The sequence below is a fragment of the Myotis nattereri genome, assembly GCF_964212035.1.
Source record: "Myotis nattereri genome assembly, chromosome: 18".
Taxonomy (NCBI): domain Eukaryota; kingdom Metazoa; phylum Chordata; class Mammalia; order Chiroptera; family Vespertilionidae; genus Myotis; species Myotis nattereri.
This window is the reverse complement of record NC_138093.1, coordinates 8,492,601-8,508,018: the sequence shown is the minus strand read 5'-3', so window position 1 is coordinate 8,508,018 and position 15,418 is coordinate 8,492,601. Positions and strand designations below refer to the sequence as shown.

At 40.3% G+C, this 15,418-nt stretch overlaps 2 protein-coding genes across 3 annotated transcripts in view; both read left to right on the top strand.

Moving 5' to 3' along the window:
* Nucleotides 1-4,876, top strand: part of CSDE1 (cold shock domain containing E1) — a 31,903-nt gene extending 27,027 nt beyond the window's left edge. For both annotated transcript variants that reach the window (XM_081112984.1, XM_081112983.1), the window contains 4 exons: nt 1,092-1,270; nt 2,109-2,272; nt 3,059-3,191; nt 3,582-4,876. In XM_081112984.1, the coding sequence (XP_080969110.1) occupies nt 1,092-1,270; nt 2,109-2,272; nt 3,059-3,191; nt 3,582-3,629 (524 nt within the window). In that variant the 3' untranslated portion in view covers nt 3,630-4,876. The remainder of the gene's footprint in view (nt 1-1,091; nt 1,271-2,108; nt 2,273-3,058; nt 3,192-3,581) is intronic.
* Nucleotides 4,877-4,968: 92 nt separating this feature from the next.
* Nucleotides 4,969-13,265, top strand: NRAS (NRAS proto-oncogene, GTPase). Its single transcript, XM_081112648.1, has 7 exons — nt 4,969-5,134; nt 5,622-5,749; nt 7,742-7,920; nt 10,341-10,500; nt 11,064-11,187; nt 11,507-11,548; nt 11,653-13,265. Exons 2-5 carry the CDS (start codon nt 5,639-5,641, stop codon nt 11,181-11,183), a joined length of 570 nt encoding a protein of 189 aa, XP_080968774.1. The 5' UTR covers nt 4,969-5,134; nt 5,622-5,638; the 3' UTR covers nt 11,184-11,187; nt 11,507-11,548; nt 11,653-13,265.
* Nucleotides 13,266-15,418: the final 2,153 nt, after the last annotated feature.

Genomic DNA, 15,418 nt, shown 5'->3' with positions numbered 1-15,418 from the left:
TTGTTCAGCTGCCTCCTACATGCCCCCTACTGGGGATCGAGCCCGCAACCCAGGCATTTGCCCTTGACTGGAATCAGACCCGGGACCTTTTAGTCTGCAGGCCGACGCTCTATCCACTGAGCCAAACCATCTGGGGCTGTGGTTTTTTTGGTTTTTTTGAAACACAACTGACCACTCGTTTACATATAAGGTGAGCAAAAGTGGGTTTACAGTCATGAATATGTGAAACACAGTTTATTGTATTTTCAAACAACTGTAAAACTACCTCTGCCCATCCCTGTATTGTCTTTGGTAGCTTTCTGACTACAACAGCAAAGTTGAGTAGTTGTGATTTATAGAATAACCTATAAGCCTAAAATATTTACCATCTAGCTTTTTTATTCTTTAATCCCGAGGAATACTCTTTATTGATTTTAGAGCGAGGAAGGCAGGGAGGAGTGAGAGAGAGAGAGAAACATCAATGTCAGAGAGAAACATCTATTGTGCCCAGACTGGGGTTGAACCTGCAACCTGTGTATGTGCTGCCCTGACCGGAATTGAGCCCGCAACCTTTTGGTGTACAGGACGGTGCTCTAGAGAGAGTGTGCTGAGCCCTGATTTAAGAAAAAGGTGCCTGTTGATTTGAGGGTGTCAAAATCAGAACAAAGAAAGGAAGTAGAATGGCAAAGAAATTTATTTACATTGTCTTTACATGTACCTGGCTTACTGTTTAATACCTAGTTGAGTATGGGTCAGGAATACTTTGGTTGGCTCATAGGTGACCTTGAGAAGAAGATAATCCAAGGGATCATATTAGCAACCCTTAGTGCTTAAAAAGTTCAAATATTTAGGTGATGAGATTGTAAGTGATAGTATTATTTTTAATTTCATAAATGTCATTTAAAACTGTTCACTCGCTATTAAGGTAATGAGCTACAGGCTCTTGTTTGCTTTCATTGTAGTATTTAGGATTTCATTGAAGCTTTTAAAGTAGGATATCTCAGGGTCAAAAAAAAATACTTTTTGGAACCTTTTATAAATTTATTAGGATCATCAGCAGAGGGCTGTTGTGAAATATTACCTTTAGTCTTTGTACCTTTTTCTCCCTACAGGGGATATGAAAGGAGAGGTCTATCCATTTGGCATAGTTGGAATGGCCAACAAAGGGGATTGCCTGCAGAAAGGGGAGAGTGTCAAATTCCAATTGTGTGTCCTGGGCCAAAATGCACAGACTATGGCTTACAACATCACACCTCTGCGTAGGGCCACTGTGGAATGTGTGAAAGATCAGGTAAGTGGCAGTATTTCTGCATCTGAAATTGATCCTTTTATGAATTGGTAACCAAATAGTAACCAAACCTTGAAATTTTTTCAGCCAAGGGAGATTCATCAACATTCATCTGGTTTTTAATTCTACTTTACCCTTTTTTCAATAAATTGAGCTAGCCTATATAAACATGAAGAAAACTACATTAGGCGCGGGGGGGGGGGGGGCGGGGGGTGATATTAGAAAAAAAGTATTGATAACTAACATTATATGATGGGGAAAATAAACTTAGAGTGGGATTTTCAGAATAGAAAGATTTAAAGGTCAGAGATTCTTTTGTAAGCCACACAAGGAAAGAAACCATGTGTAGAAGTGTTCATAAAATAAGCTTTAGGGCAAACAAATCTATTCCTGGTACTGAGAACTCAAGAAAATCCCTCTGAGTCCAGGACATTTTTAAATATCAGTATTGTAAATAAAATATTTTGTATGGCTGTTTTTTTTTAATACCATAACCTAGCTTAATAATTCTGGAATAGATGAAAACAATGCATATATTTATGTAACAGCTCACTAAAGATTTTACATTATTCAAAAATTTAGCTCATATATGAGGCACAGGGCAGCCTTTCTACTTGTTTCAGCCAGGCTATAATAGGGCAGTGATTTCAAATTTATATTTCTGCCCTGGCAAGTTATGCTGACTTACAATACTGTTACGTTCTAGCACAGGCAGCTGAACTGGAGCATCAGTATTAATACCATGTTTTGTAAACCCCTTCTTGTTAGGGTAACACGTTGTGCTTCATTCAAAGTGAGGCACTCTACCACTGTGATATGTATTTTTGTTTTTAAATTTCAGTTTGGCTTCATTAACTATGAAGTAGGAGATAGCAAGAAGCTCTTTTTCCATGTGAAAGAAGTTCAGGATGGCATTGAGCTACAGGCTGGAGATGAGGTGGAATTCTCAGTGATTCTTAATCAGCGCACTGGCAAGTGCAGCGCTTGTAATGTTTGGCGAGTCTGGTGAGTTTTTGTTGTTGGATTAAAACAATCTCCCTGGACAACTTGCAATCTCTTCATTATCACATTTCTTCACTTTTCCATCTCTGCTTTTCTTAATTTTCTACTGCCACTTGGTTATTTCTTGGTACTTCGTGTCTTTTTACCTCTATTCTTCATTGTGTAAACTTTTAGTTTCATAAATCTGACCCAGTGGAATATTAGGCACTTGCTATATAATAGATCTTAAATATAAAATGATGATGTAGTCCTTGTTCTTAAAGGATTCTGCTTAGCTTTTTTTGTGTGGGTTTTTTTGTTTGTTTGTTTTTCCATTAAGCCATTTCTGAGTTATATGGTGCTTAAAAGTCTAATTTTATAGATTAGCAGTTCTGACTCTGTGTTTTTTTGTTTTTGTGTATGAGTTTTTTTTAATAACATTGTTACCATGCTAGAAGCTGGGAGTCTCTGGAAATATTCCTTTATTTATAACTCTTCTAAGGTTTTTCACATCCACTACCTTGTTTTATGTGTCTGTGAAACTGGTCTTTCTGGATGCAGACCAGTTTGGGGATGACCGTCACCCAAACGATTCTTCCAGCTCCTATGCAGGAATAAACCTTGAGTTGGGAATAAAAACAAAAACAAACTTGTCTGTCCTGTCTTGCTAGCTAGCTAGCTAAATGAGGCAAGAGTCCCCCTCATTAAAACTGAGTCACTTGGGTAGTGAGGTGGAAAATATACTCCTCTCTAAGTACTTGCTTCTTCCCACCATGTGTTGCTGCTTCTCACTTCTTGACTTGGTTACAGCGAGGGCCCCAAGGCTGTTGCAGCTCCACGACCTGATAGGTTGGTCAATCGCTTGAAGAACATCACTCTGGATGATGCCAGTGCTCCTCGCCTAATGGTTCTTCGTCAGCCAAGGGGACCAGATAACTCAATGGTATGCGGGTATACAAGGTTTTGGGGGAGGGAAGGTGGTGATGTGACAGACCAGCATGATACTTGAGGTCCTATTTTAGCATATCTCAGAGCGCTTACGGAGCATTAGTATTGCTTATAACTAGTTAGGACTCCTTCCCTACATATTGGTTCAGTCCCCAACATAATGGTTGCTTACCAGTAAGAAGCACATTTCTTTGTTTTCCTGATACTTTGAACTTAGTTGTAGGTAATAGATCAGGAGGGCTTACTATGTAAGATTTCCTCTGAGAAAAAACTGGTAGTGGTTAAGATGATTAAAAGTAATGCTTTTGAAGTTCACTTTGGAATTGTGAATGTGCTGTGATTGTCATACCCTGAGGTCATTAACTGCAATTTTATTTTTTCACAGGGATTTGGTGTAGAAAGAAAGATCCGTCAGGCTGGTGTCATTGACTAACCATATCCACAAAGCACATCATTAATCCACGATGATCAAGTTGGGGGGATTCTGGTGAAGGGTTCTGAATATCTCCCTCTTCATCCCTCCCCAAAATCTGGAATACTTATTCTATTGAGCTATTACACCAGTTTTAACACCTTCCTCATGTTATGTTTAAAAAAATAAATAAATTTAAGAAAACCATTTTAAAATTATGCACAGTTGCAGCCTGGAAAACTTAAGGTGGCGCCTTGTAGTATCAATTTTAGGAGCTTTATTTGGTGCATTTAACGCAACTGGTAATTGCAAAATCCACTTCGCCCGTGTAAGTGAAAAATATAGACTGTTACCTTGTTGGCTGTATGAAATTCTGCACTTGATATTTAGCATATATTCTACCTTCATTACTTCTGGCAAGATGTCCTGCCTTAGCACTCAGTTGCATTCTTTTCCTTTTCTTTCCTGTTCATTATGCTTTAATTCTGAGGACCATATGAGGGTAGGCTATATTTAAAAATTTAAAAATTTGTATAGGCAAACCATTTTCTTAAGTTGATGGCCAAATGTTAAAATGTTATTTTTCATATCATTTATAATCTTGTCACAGTCCACTTAAACGAATTTTGGGTAGATTTCAATGAGAATTATCTTCCAAAGTAGTTTTTTTTTTCCCTTGGGATGGGGTGGGGGGTAAATTTTCCACAATTAGTATGTGTGGTGCAGAATTTCATGCAAATGAGGTGTGCCAGCAGTGTGATAATTTAAACGTATTTAAACGACGAATGCACAAACTTGCTGCTGCTTAGATCACTGCAGCTTCTAGGACCCAGTTTCTTTTAATGATTTAAAACAAAACAAACAAAAAAATAAAAAAATTGTGCCTGAAATGAATCTTGTTTTTTTTATAAGTAGCCGCCTGGTTCCTGTGTCCTGTAACATGCAGGCACTTGACCCTTGGTGTAGCTTCTGTTCAACTTTATATCACGGGAACGGATTGGTCTGATTTCTTGGCCCTCATCTTGAATTGGCCACACGCAGGATCCCTGGCCAGTGGACTGGAAGCTTTGTCTAAGATGACAAGGGTCAGCTCAGGGGATGTGGGGGAGGGCGCTTTTATCTTCCCCGTTGTCATTTGAGGTTTTGATCTTCTCTGGGTAAAGAGGCCATTTATCTTTGTAAACACAAAACATTTTTGCTTTCTCCAGTTTTCTGTTAATGGCGAAAGAATGGAAGCGAATAAAGTTTTACTGATTTTTGAGACACCAGCACCTAGCGCTTTCATTATTGAAATGTCCTGAGTGGGAGGGGCGGGTTTGGGTGCGGCCAGCAGCTTGACTCTCGGGTCGGAGGCCCACGTGGCCGGGGCGGGGACTGGGGCGCCGGGGGCGCCGACTGATTACGTAGCGGGCGGGGCCGGAAGTGCCGCTCCCTGGTGGGGGCTGTTCATGGCGGTTCCGGGGTCTCCAACATTTTTCCTGGTGGTGGTTCTAAACCCGTCCGCAGCGGAGGCACCGGAGCTTGAGGTGAGGCCCCGGCGTGTGTAGCGTCGGGCTAGGAGCTTGCAGGCGTCTGGTTATTGGCGGAATCCGCGAGCAGAGACAAAGGCCCGGGGTGGGGGTCCTTGGTTTCGAGCCCCACGGAGAGATCCTGCGGACAGGTGGGGGACTGGAAGGGAAGGGCGGCCTGACGGCAGCCTGCCCCCGCCGCCGCCCCACCGAGAAGCCCTGCGAGAGGAGCAGGAAGGGGGTTCCTGTACCTTCGGCCGAGGGCGGGGCCCACGGGCTGTTGAGAAAGAGATGAGGTGGGGGTAGCTCGAAGACGAATTCAGCATCCCGAGACCCACGGTCACTCGTGGTTTTGCATTCCTGAATCACTGGGAGCCGAGCGGAGGGTCACGTGCATGGGACCGATACATTTCAAACGCCGGTTTTAGCCACTATCGATTATAGGAAGCTCTGAAGCGCTGTAGGGGTGGCTCTCCGGTTAACCCTCATTGCTGCTTTCCCGCAGGTTCTTGCTGCTGTGAAATGACCGAGTACAAACTGGTGGTGGTTGGAGCAGGTGGTGTTGGGAAAAGCGCGCTGACAATCCAGCTAATCCAGAACCACTTTGTAGATGAATATGATCCCACCATAGAGGTGAGGCCCAGCGGCAGCCCGCTGCCCCTGCCTCTTTTCCTTCCGTTTACCCTCGCCCTTACCCTTAGCTAAGGGAATCGACAGGAAAGAAAGTGGAAAGTTATTTTGGGTACTGCGTTCAGTAATACACCATGTGTGTGGACAAGAGTGCGTTTTTATGAGCTGCTGAAGATTTTCTAAAAAGTTACAGTGTTAACAATTCTGTAAACTTGCAAACTCAGTGTTGGTCTCATTTAGTTTCTTCGTATATGACAACTCTATTTTAAAAAAAGCACAGGCCATAGGTAGAGCGATTGTCTGAATAATATAGCAGGATGGAGATAAAGGATTCAGAGATCTGGTTGTTCTGCAATTGTAATTTCTTAGCTCGTTGAAGCAGCCAACACTGTGGTTGGAGTAGAAAGAACATTTTGAGTCACTGTGCTTAAGATTTCAGCCCCTGTTTGTATTTTGTTTAGTTATGTGATATTGAGCAATCACTTTCTCTCTCTCAGCCTTATTTTCTTCATCTATTAAATTACTATAAGCTTGTCCTGCTTACCACACAGGGATGAAGTGGAAAATCAAATGTGTTTAAATTTTTGTGTGAATGGTAAAGCACTGGATAAATAATACTTATTTAAATGGGACTTCATGTTAAAGATTGGCTTCAATGAGTGGCAAAATACACCCTTTCAGTAAAGGGCCTTGTAATTTTATTCAATTTAGAAATGTGTAACTCTAGAGATTATTGTGTTTTAATCCACACCCTGGTCTTCCTACCACTCAGCCACTGGGTGTTTAATGCAATCTAACTCTAATATAACCTTATTAAAAATTATTCATTAGTTCTTTGCAAAACTTTGTTTTAGGCTTAACAGCTTCAGTGATAATAGAACCTTTTAATATTTTTCAGAGTTTTAGTTATTGCTGGGTAATTTACATACAGTAAAATACATAAATGTTATGTCTACAGCTCAGTGACTTTTTAAACATATATATACTTACATAATAACCACCACTCAGATTAAAAAATATACTATTTCCTATGCCCCAGAGAGTTCTCAAATGCCTTTTCAGTCAGTAAACTCTCTTACCCTGCCAGGAGATAACCACTTCTCTGACTTCTGTTATCATAAAATAGTTTGACTAAAACCTATCTTCATAATTTTTATTTTGCTCATCTTAGAACAGACACTTAACTATGTTTTATGCTCTAAGAAGTTTTGGTGATGTAAATTCTATTTAATTTGAAAGTACAGTCCTGCAATTAAGTGAGTTACAAAGGAACTGATTAATGGGCTGGGAAATTAGGTTGAATTCTGTTTTTGGAGCCAGATCTTTTACGAAGAATGGTGAGGTTATTTTATTTGACTTGAATTCCCAGGATTTAAGTATTAAAATGCAAGTAAAAATATCTGCCTTCGAGCCCAATTGAAAGTGTTTTTATATGATCTACTTAAGAAATGAATTATATCTTGTTTGTAACCTTTAGGAAATTGATTGAGGATTATTTTCCAAAGGTACATTCTGCCATGATGAGAAAAAATAATTTGGTATTATGACCTTGTTTGAAATGAAAAGTATTTGTGTTTCGTCATAAGCACAAGTGGCACTGTAACCAGGGCCAAGTTCTAAATTGGTGGAGGTCTGTTTAGAATTTTAAATGTACAATAAACAACTCAAATACGAAATGTTCAGTGCACACCTTAGTGGCATGCACTGTGATTAACCCCAGTCCAACTGCAGTGGAGCTGCCTTTTGAATGACCACATTTGTTCACCTTTTCCAGGAACTGAGTGTTCACATTTTCCTTTCTGCAATATAGGATTTGGGAATTTTTTCCTGGGAAAAACATTAAGTATTTTGTTTGTAATTGTGTATTAGCAGTTTGAGGGACAAACCAGAGAGAGAGAAATGGACTTGGGTAGGAGCTTGCTTAACCTTGGCAGTAGCATTGCATTTCCTGTGATTTTTAGTAAAAGTGGAATCTCCCTCTCCCCTTTCCCCCAGGATTCTTACCGAAAACAGGTGGTTATAGATGGTGAAACCTGTCTATTGGATATACTGGATACAGCTGGACAAGAGGAGTACAGTGCTATGAGGGACCAATACATGAGGACAGGAGAAGGCTTCCTCTGTGTCTTCGCCATCAATAATAGCAAGTCATTTGCAGATATTAACCTCTACAGGTACAAGGAGCGTTATTGTTTTCTGAAAGGATGATCTTTAAGCTTTGTTCTGAAGCTTTGTTGCGGGGGCGGGGGGGGGGGGGTGGTGGGAGGGCAGGGGGCGGAGAGGATGCCACACTAGGAATGATACAGCTTTTTTCATTACAGGAAGAGTTGGTTTTCGTTTTTTTGACATTGAGAATCAGAAAGTTAATGCTGGAATTTATTTTATGTAATATACCATGGCTAGAATGTGTGATAGTGAATCAAGGAAGCTTGCTAGTGGGAGTGATTGCGAACTAGAGGTGTTATTAGATCACAAAGGAATTTCAGAGAGGAAAACGCCTGAGAAACATTGTTCAGTAAGTCATAGAGGTCATGATAGGAAGAAACATCTGGGGAGTAGCTACAGATGAAAGCTGGGCTAAGGAATGTAAAGATTGTCTTTCTCTGTAAAGCCATAAAGTTTCAAAACTCAATTGGACCATAAAAAAAGGAAACAGCGTTCTGATTTTACAGAATCAGAAATATGTAGTTTATTAGGTTTTTGGAGTCTTAACTGTTACTAGGAGCAGAGCCAGGAACAAAATTTCAAGGCTCCTTTTCTTAGCTCCATATTATTATTATTATTATTATTATTATTTTAAAATATATTTTATTGATTTTTTTTACGGAGAGGAAGGGAGAGGGATAGAGCGTTAGAAACATCAATGAGAGAGAAACATCGTTCAGCTGCCTCCTGCACACTCCCTACTGGGGATGTGCCCGCAACCAAGGTACATGCCCTTGACTGGAATCGATCCTGGGACCCTTCAGTCCGCAGGCCGACACTCTATCCACTGAGCCAAACCAGTTAGGGCTATTATTATTTTTTTAATATGTTTTTATATTTTGTTCTTTATTGTTTCAGATACAGGGCGAGAGAGAAACATCGATGAGAGAGAGACATATTGATTAGCTACCTCCTATGAACCCCCCACTGGGGATCAAGCCAGCAACCCAGGGATGTGCCCTAACCTGGAATCAAACCGGGACCTCTTGGTTCATGGGTGGACACTCAACCACTTAGCCACACCAGCCGGGCACTCCATATTCTTTAAGCAGAATAATGTAATGGTTAAGAATATAGATGCCTGGGTTGAAACTTGGCTTCATCATCTATTAGCCATGGGACTTTGGGGCAAACTACTGAAACTCTGTGCCGCAGTTTCCTTATCTATCACATGGAGGTTATAATTTCTACCAAGAGTTGTGAAAATTAAATGAATCGATAAACATGAAATCGTTCAGAACGGTGTCATGCACATAGTAAAAGCCTGTGCAAGTGTTGTGCCTACCACCTTGAGTCCTGGCTTCTGCCCTGTCCGTATGAAGAAGTCTGCTCACAGAAGCAAACTAGTCCCAAACTGAATTCAGTGGGGTTTTTTTCTCCTAAACCTGCTCTACTGTCTTCCACTTCCTCTCTGGAAATAATAGCGGTACTTAATAAAAATGCCCGGCACTTAGCAAGCATCTAATACTTGCTGAAATTCTAGAAGTTATTTTTCTCTTTAGGCTGTCTTCTCCCTTAGCATAGGCTCCTGCCATTACCCCCTCTGTCATGCATTTCAGGTGCATGGCTGTGTACGTAATCCAAGCGTGGAGTCTCAAGCAGTGCTGTTCAGTGTGTGGTTATTTCAGTTAACTGAATTAAATTAATAAAATTAAATAAAATGGAAAAATCAGTTCCTTGGCCATAGTACCCACTGACTGACAGTGTTCAGTAGCTCCACGGGACTAGTGGATATAGTTGGACATGACAGACGTAGAACATGTCCATCATTGTAAGAAGCCCTACTGGACAGTGTTGGTCAAGAGAATCTGGAGCATTCATTTCCAAACTGCTCGGTGTCTTAAATGGCACTGAAGGAAGTGCTGTCAGTTGGGAGTTCCAGAACCGTTCATAAGAGCAGTTCTGGTGTCTTCTATTTTTTATCTTGACTCCCAGCTATAATTTTGTTTGAAGGAAACATTTGGACACCACCCATGTAGAGAAGTGGGTAGACTGTCTTCCATTAAATGCCATCGCTCTCAAGGGAATCTTCAGTTATTTAGAGGCAGTGAACTTTACTTTTTACACTTCGGATCTTAATCTAGAGTATGATTCGGAGTTGCCAATTAAATCCAGAGCCAAGGTCTGGAGAATCAAGGAGCCTAATAAGGACATGTCAAAGTAGACTAACCATCCATTTCCACTAGAAGTTGAGCTGGTACTTGGCTTTCCTCTAGCTGCTGAATCAAGCCTAAACCAGTCTCATTATGTAAGGTCTTTTGTAAACAGTGGGGGGAGTGAAACTCACTACTAGAAGCTAATAGACTAGATAAAACTTGCTAGGTTTCTTTTGCTCTAGCTGTTTATTCCTTCCAAAAGGCTTATTCTTATAACATATTCCTTTTTTTAGGGAACAGATTAAGCGAGTGAAGGACTCAGATGATGTACCTATGGTGCTAGTAGGAAACAAGTGTGATTTGCCAACAAGGACAGTTGACACAAAACAAGCCCATGAACTGGCCAAGAGTTATGGGATTCCATTCATTGAAACCTCAGCCAAGACCAGACAGGTAGAGTCCAGCTTCCCGCACCTGGCAAGGGTTTGTTGAAGGCAGAAAGGTTTGATTGATTGACTCTTTGCTAGAGCTCTGATCCGCATTCTTTGTTGTTACGGATTTTTAATAGTGTTCTATTTTCATCTTTGCTTTAAACCCAAAATGAACTTGTTAATATCCTGGTGTGACATTTATACTCCTGCATTAACATGCACAAATAGTACTAAAATGAAGACCTTTGATTCAAGATACTTAAAAGCATTAGTCTTTTCTCCAACACCAGCCACTCTTTCTGGTTTTAAGTTCTGAATGGAATCTTTGCATCAGGTAGTTCTGTATGTCCCACATTACCAGTTTTTCTTTGCTGGAATGTTAATTTTGCAAAATGTGCCATTTGTATATCTGTCTCTTAATGTGATTCAATAGAAATGCTAAATTCAGTGTCCTTTTTCTACGCCACTCTATTTTATCAGTTAATGATTTAATAATTGGAATTCTAAATCCACATAAAGAAGTGAGAGAGAGAGCTTACAACTTGGATTGTGTCCTTTAGGCTGTCTTTTCATTTTCTTTTAAAGGGTGTTGAAGATGCCTTTTACACACTAGTAAGAGAAATACGTCAGTACCGAATGAAAAAACTCAACAGCAGTGATGATGGGACTCAAGGTTGCATGGGGTTGCCTTGTGTGGTGATGTAACAAGGTGAGCATGTGGTCTCTGGGCATAATTACAAACTGGGCAGTTTGGCGGAGTGTTGCTATTATTTTTTATGTTGTAATTTACCTGATAATCTCTCGCTTACAACTATAAAATGTTTCCCTTACAATGCCCCTCCTGAGAGTATTGAGGTTTAACCTATTTTTTAAACATTATTTTACAGAAATGGTTACTTGTCAATAATATTAGAAGACACTATTTATGAAATGTATGAATACCACATTCTTGGCACTGACCAGGAGTTTGAGGAATCACTGCATTAAAACTAGATGATAATGGCATGATGTGTCTTTTTTTCTTATAGATACTTCTAAAGTTCTAGCATCAGAAAAGAGCCACTGTCCAGGTAGGACCCGTTTGGAAGTAAATGGGTCATTCATACTGATTTCTTCACCTGGTGTTTCTTACACTCTCTGGTGACATTTACACACACGTTCCATCTCGTTTCAGCTGCACTGACGCCCTGGTCCTGACTTCCCTGGAGGAGAAACAAGTATTCCTGTTGCTGTCTTCAGTCTCACAGAAGTTCCTGCTACTTCCCGACTCTCCATAGATCAGTACCATGTTCTCTATCTGAGAAATTCTCAGAATATCTACCTCCTCACTTGGTTGTCTGACCAGAGAAATGAACCTCTTGTTGCTCCCCAATATTTTTCCACTCTGGGTTCTCCCCAAACACCTCTGCCACCCCAGGTTTTTCATCTGAAAAGCAATTCGTGCTCTGAAACAGAGAACCAACCACACTGTAGACATGAAATTCTCTAGAAAACAATGTCTTGAGCTCTAATGTAGCAACTGCTGGTGATTATCTTTTTTTTCTTTTTACTTGGAACTTGGAACTGTATTTGAGGGGGGGCGGAATGTCATAAATTACTGTTTTGCTGAGAATATAGTTAATGTTGGTGTTTGGTTTGTTTAATGTTATCAGCTATAAACTGGCATCTGCTCTGTATTCGTAAATACAAAGGTGAATACAGACTTTGGAGTCTCTCCTACTCTTCTCGACTTTCATGCAATTAAATCTAACTTTCACAATGAAGTGCCTTTTTCCTAGAAGTGGTTTGTATACTTCAGTGGAGTGGATGTTTAAAAAACCATTACACGTGGAAATGAATGCCTGAGTTATGTCTGTGACCTCTGCCTTTGAGGGAAAGATGTGCCGATACAGTAGCAGATGCCATTTCTTACCTACATGAAGTTGGCTTTGACCTGTTTTTAGGTTCTCCCAAGAGAAAGATGAAACTGGAAACAATTATATTTCATTTGTTTTTTTACCTGTGCTCTTTTTTTTGTAGGTTACTAACTATGAAATGTATGTAATTTGTTTCTTCTAGCTTACTGATAATCGGTGAACTTCCATTTGCATTTAAATTTGGGTTCTATCAGAAAGCTCTACATTTACAGGTGTGCAAAATTGTAAACATTGGATGCTGTTTTATTTAATACTGAGATCAATGATTTTCAAGTCTCAGACATAATATATTAAGAGACACACTTTCAGTACATATCTTGGTATCTTAGTGATGTATATAATTGCCATCAGTCACCTTTTCACCCCACCCTCCATCCCTCAACAGCAGTTTGATTCATTATTTCAGTTGATAAAGCATGGTGCTAAATGGACCAGGGTTACCGCTTCAAACGTGAGCAAGCCCATTAGCATCACAGAGGGAGAAGAGCAACTCTCCCACGGTTGCTCCTTGCACCAATAACCTCGGCTGGTAGTTTTGCCGAATGTATGCTGTTATCCTGCAAGGAAAGAATAGGTCAGTTCGCACAAGTCCGTTATCATGACGGAAAAGGCTTGGTACCCTGAGGAGGGTCAGCTTAGCAGTCTTCAGAAACCAAGTGTCTAGACCAGCCGTGGGCAAACTACGGCCTGCGGGCCGCATCCGGCCCGTTTGAAATGAACTAAAAAAAAAAAAAAAAAAAAAAAAAGACCATACTCTTTTATGTAATGATGTTTACTTTGAATTTATATTAGTTCACACAGACACTCCATCCATGCTTTTGTTCCGGCCCTCCGGTCCAGTTTAAGAACCCACTGTGGCCCTCGAGTCAAAAAGTTTGCCCACCCCTGGTCTAGACTCTCTTTCAGCCACCTGGAAACTAAATGTAGCCAATATTTTTGTCATTGTGTTTTTTAGAATGAGGGTACCTCCGATCGAAATGTTTTAAAATTTTCTTGACTCATTATGTTCTTTGAAGAGTTTAAGACGAGGCGTTGATGAGTTAGTCTGCATACGAGCTATCAGAAGCTGAGTGTGCTCAGAGCAAGAAGCCCTTGAATTGGAATTGCTGTTAAGAAAGGAATGGAAACCATAATGAATTGTTAGTTTTGAGGATTTGGGAAACTTGGCTTTTCCATTTGCAAATAATATCCTGGTAATTCTAATGAAAAATAGACTTAGGTAACTTTTGATAAAAGCCTAGTTCCAGAAGGGTCACTTTCTGCTCTGGTCTTTTAATGTGTAAATACTTCCTGAGGTCCTCTGTCTTCCGGTATGAATTTTCCCTTATTACACAAACTCCACATGGCCTTGAAGTGAGTTCAGAAGAGAGGAAGCTCTATACTGTGTCCAGAGTTTCATGAACTCAGAGAGCCGTGCTCCTGCGTGTTCGTTCCGAGTTTTCACAGTGCTTTGACACCTGGTAGCAGGAACTTGCTGCTGCTTTGTTTCTGCTGCTTTTGGAGCATTGCTCTGTCATTTTTCTTTTTCTAATATATGTTTATTGATTTCAGAGAGGAAGGGAGAGGGGGAGAGATAGAAACATCAATGATGAGAGAATCATCAATCGGCTGCCTCTTGCACGCCCCTTACTTGGGACCGAGCCCACACCCCTGGGCATGTGCCCTGACTGGGAATTGAACTGTGACTTCTTGGTTCATCGGTCAAGGCTCAACCACTGAGCCACACTGGCCAGGCAGGCACTTTGTCGTTTTTCTTGAGGCTGGATTGAGGCTTGTCACCTCAGTTGCCCTCATTTGTCCTTGTCTCCCTCTTCCTCCTCTCGTGTATGTTACTGACAGTATGATTCTTTTTCTAATGTCAAATTAGGGGGAAGGATAACTGATTTGTGGCTCTTGTGCCCATAGCCTTTGTATGTGCCCATAGCCCTTAACCCATAGCCCTTATCATTCTCTCAAGTATGTTGTAAGCACAGAAGTATCTAAATGGGGCCAAAATTCAGACTTGAAAATGTTCTTTTAATAGCTTCTTAAGAAGTTACATTTAGGTGTGAATTTTGGCACAGTAGAGTGACAAAGTTACAGTTAAATGCTGAAAAGCTTCAGTTAGTGTGGTATAAAGTGTGGTGTTTAGAGTATGTTTGTAATTGCTGAAAACAATTCTAATTTACCTCAACATCTGAATCTCTCTCCCCAAGTTAAGTGCCTGGCCAGCTGTTGTAAATTACACATTACTTTGTTTTTTAAAGGTTGCACGTTCAAGAGCGTGAAAATATGATGTTCTGTGTAAAGGCTACCACGCCTACCCTGTTAAGTGCTGTATTTGCTCCAACAGCTTCCTGTAGAATGTTACTTGGTAATACGGTATCATACTTGTTACAGTTTCCACTTCAAGAGTGAAATGGGTAAAATTGTTCTCATGTATTTTAGTGGGCCCCGTGTTTAGTCTGTTCATGGTCCTTTAAACTGCTGTGAATTTTTTTGTCTTGACTTGAAATCAAGAATAGAGAAACACTTTAAAGAGATATTTTGTTTTTTTCCCATTCCAGAATTGCTGGGCATAATCATATTTTGTTTTACATTTACAGTCATGAACTCTTAAGCTGGCAGCTACAACAAAGAACCAAAAAATGGTGCACGCAGTCTGCTTCTTGTAATTCATCTCTGCTAACAGGTTACAAGAAACAGGGTTATTAATTAGGGGAAATATTTTATTTGGGTTGTTTTCATAAACAAGGGACTGTAACTTTGTACATTGTTTTACATCTTTGTTGTTTCTTTACGCAGTCCAGTGTGCCACAATTATTTGAAGGTGTTCCCTGCGAGAATTGTTTGAAAAGTGTTCTTGTTATAAAAGTAGTTGTAGATATATTTCAAATATAACTGGTGATTTTTAAAAGCCCGAGTACTGACCTAAGAAGCAATTGTGTGACTTCTACTCCGGAGGGAAGGGATCTCAGTGGGTGTTGTGTGACTTCTATATTTCTGTGCCATCAAGTATAGGTCAAATGATTGACTGTGCAATTC

What these genes read in the sequence shown, in the direction of transcription:
- NRAS (XM_081112648.1), top strand. Translation starts at nt 5,639, where the DNA reads ATGACCGAGTACAAACTGGTGGTGGTTGGAGCAGGTGGTGTTGGGAAA. An exon ending in GCAGATATTAACCTCTACAG is followed by an intron (nt 7,921 to 10,340) that starts GTACAAGGAGCG and finishes TCCTTTTTTTAG; the next exon opens with GGAACAGATTAAGCGAGTGA. An exon ending in CCTCAGCCAAGACCAGACAG is followed by an intron (nt 10,501 to 11,063) that starts GTAGAGTCCAGC and finishes TTTCTTTTAAAG; the next exon opens with GGTGTTGAAGATGCCTTTTA.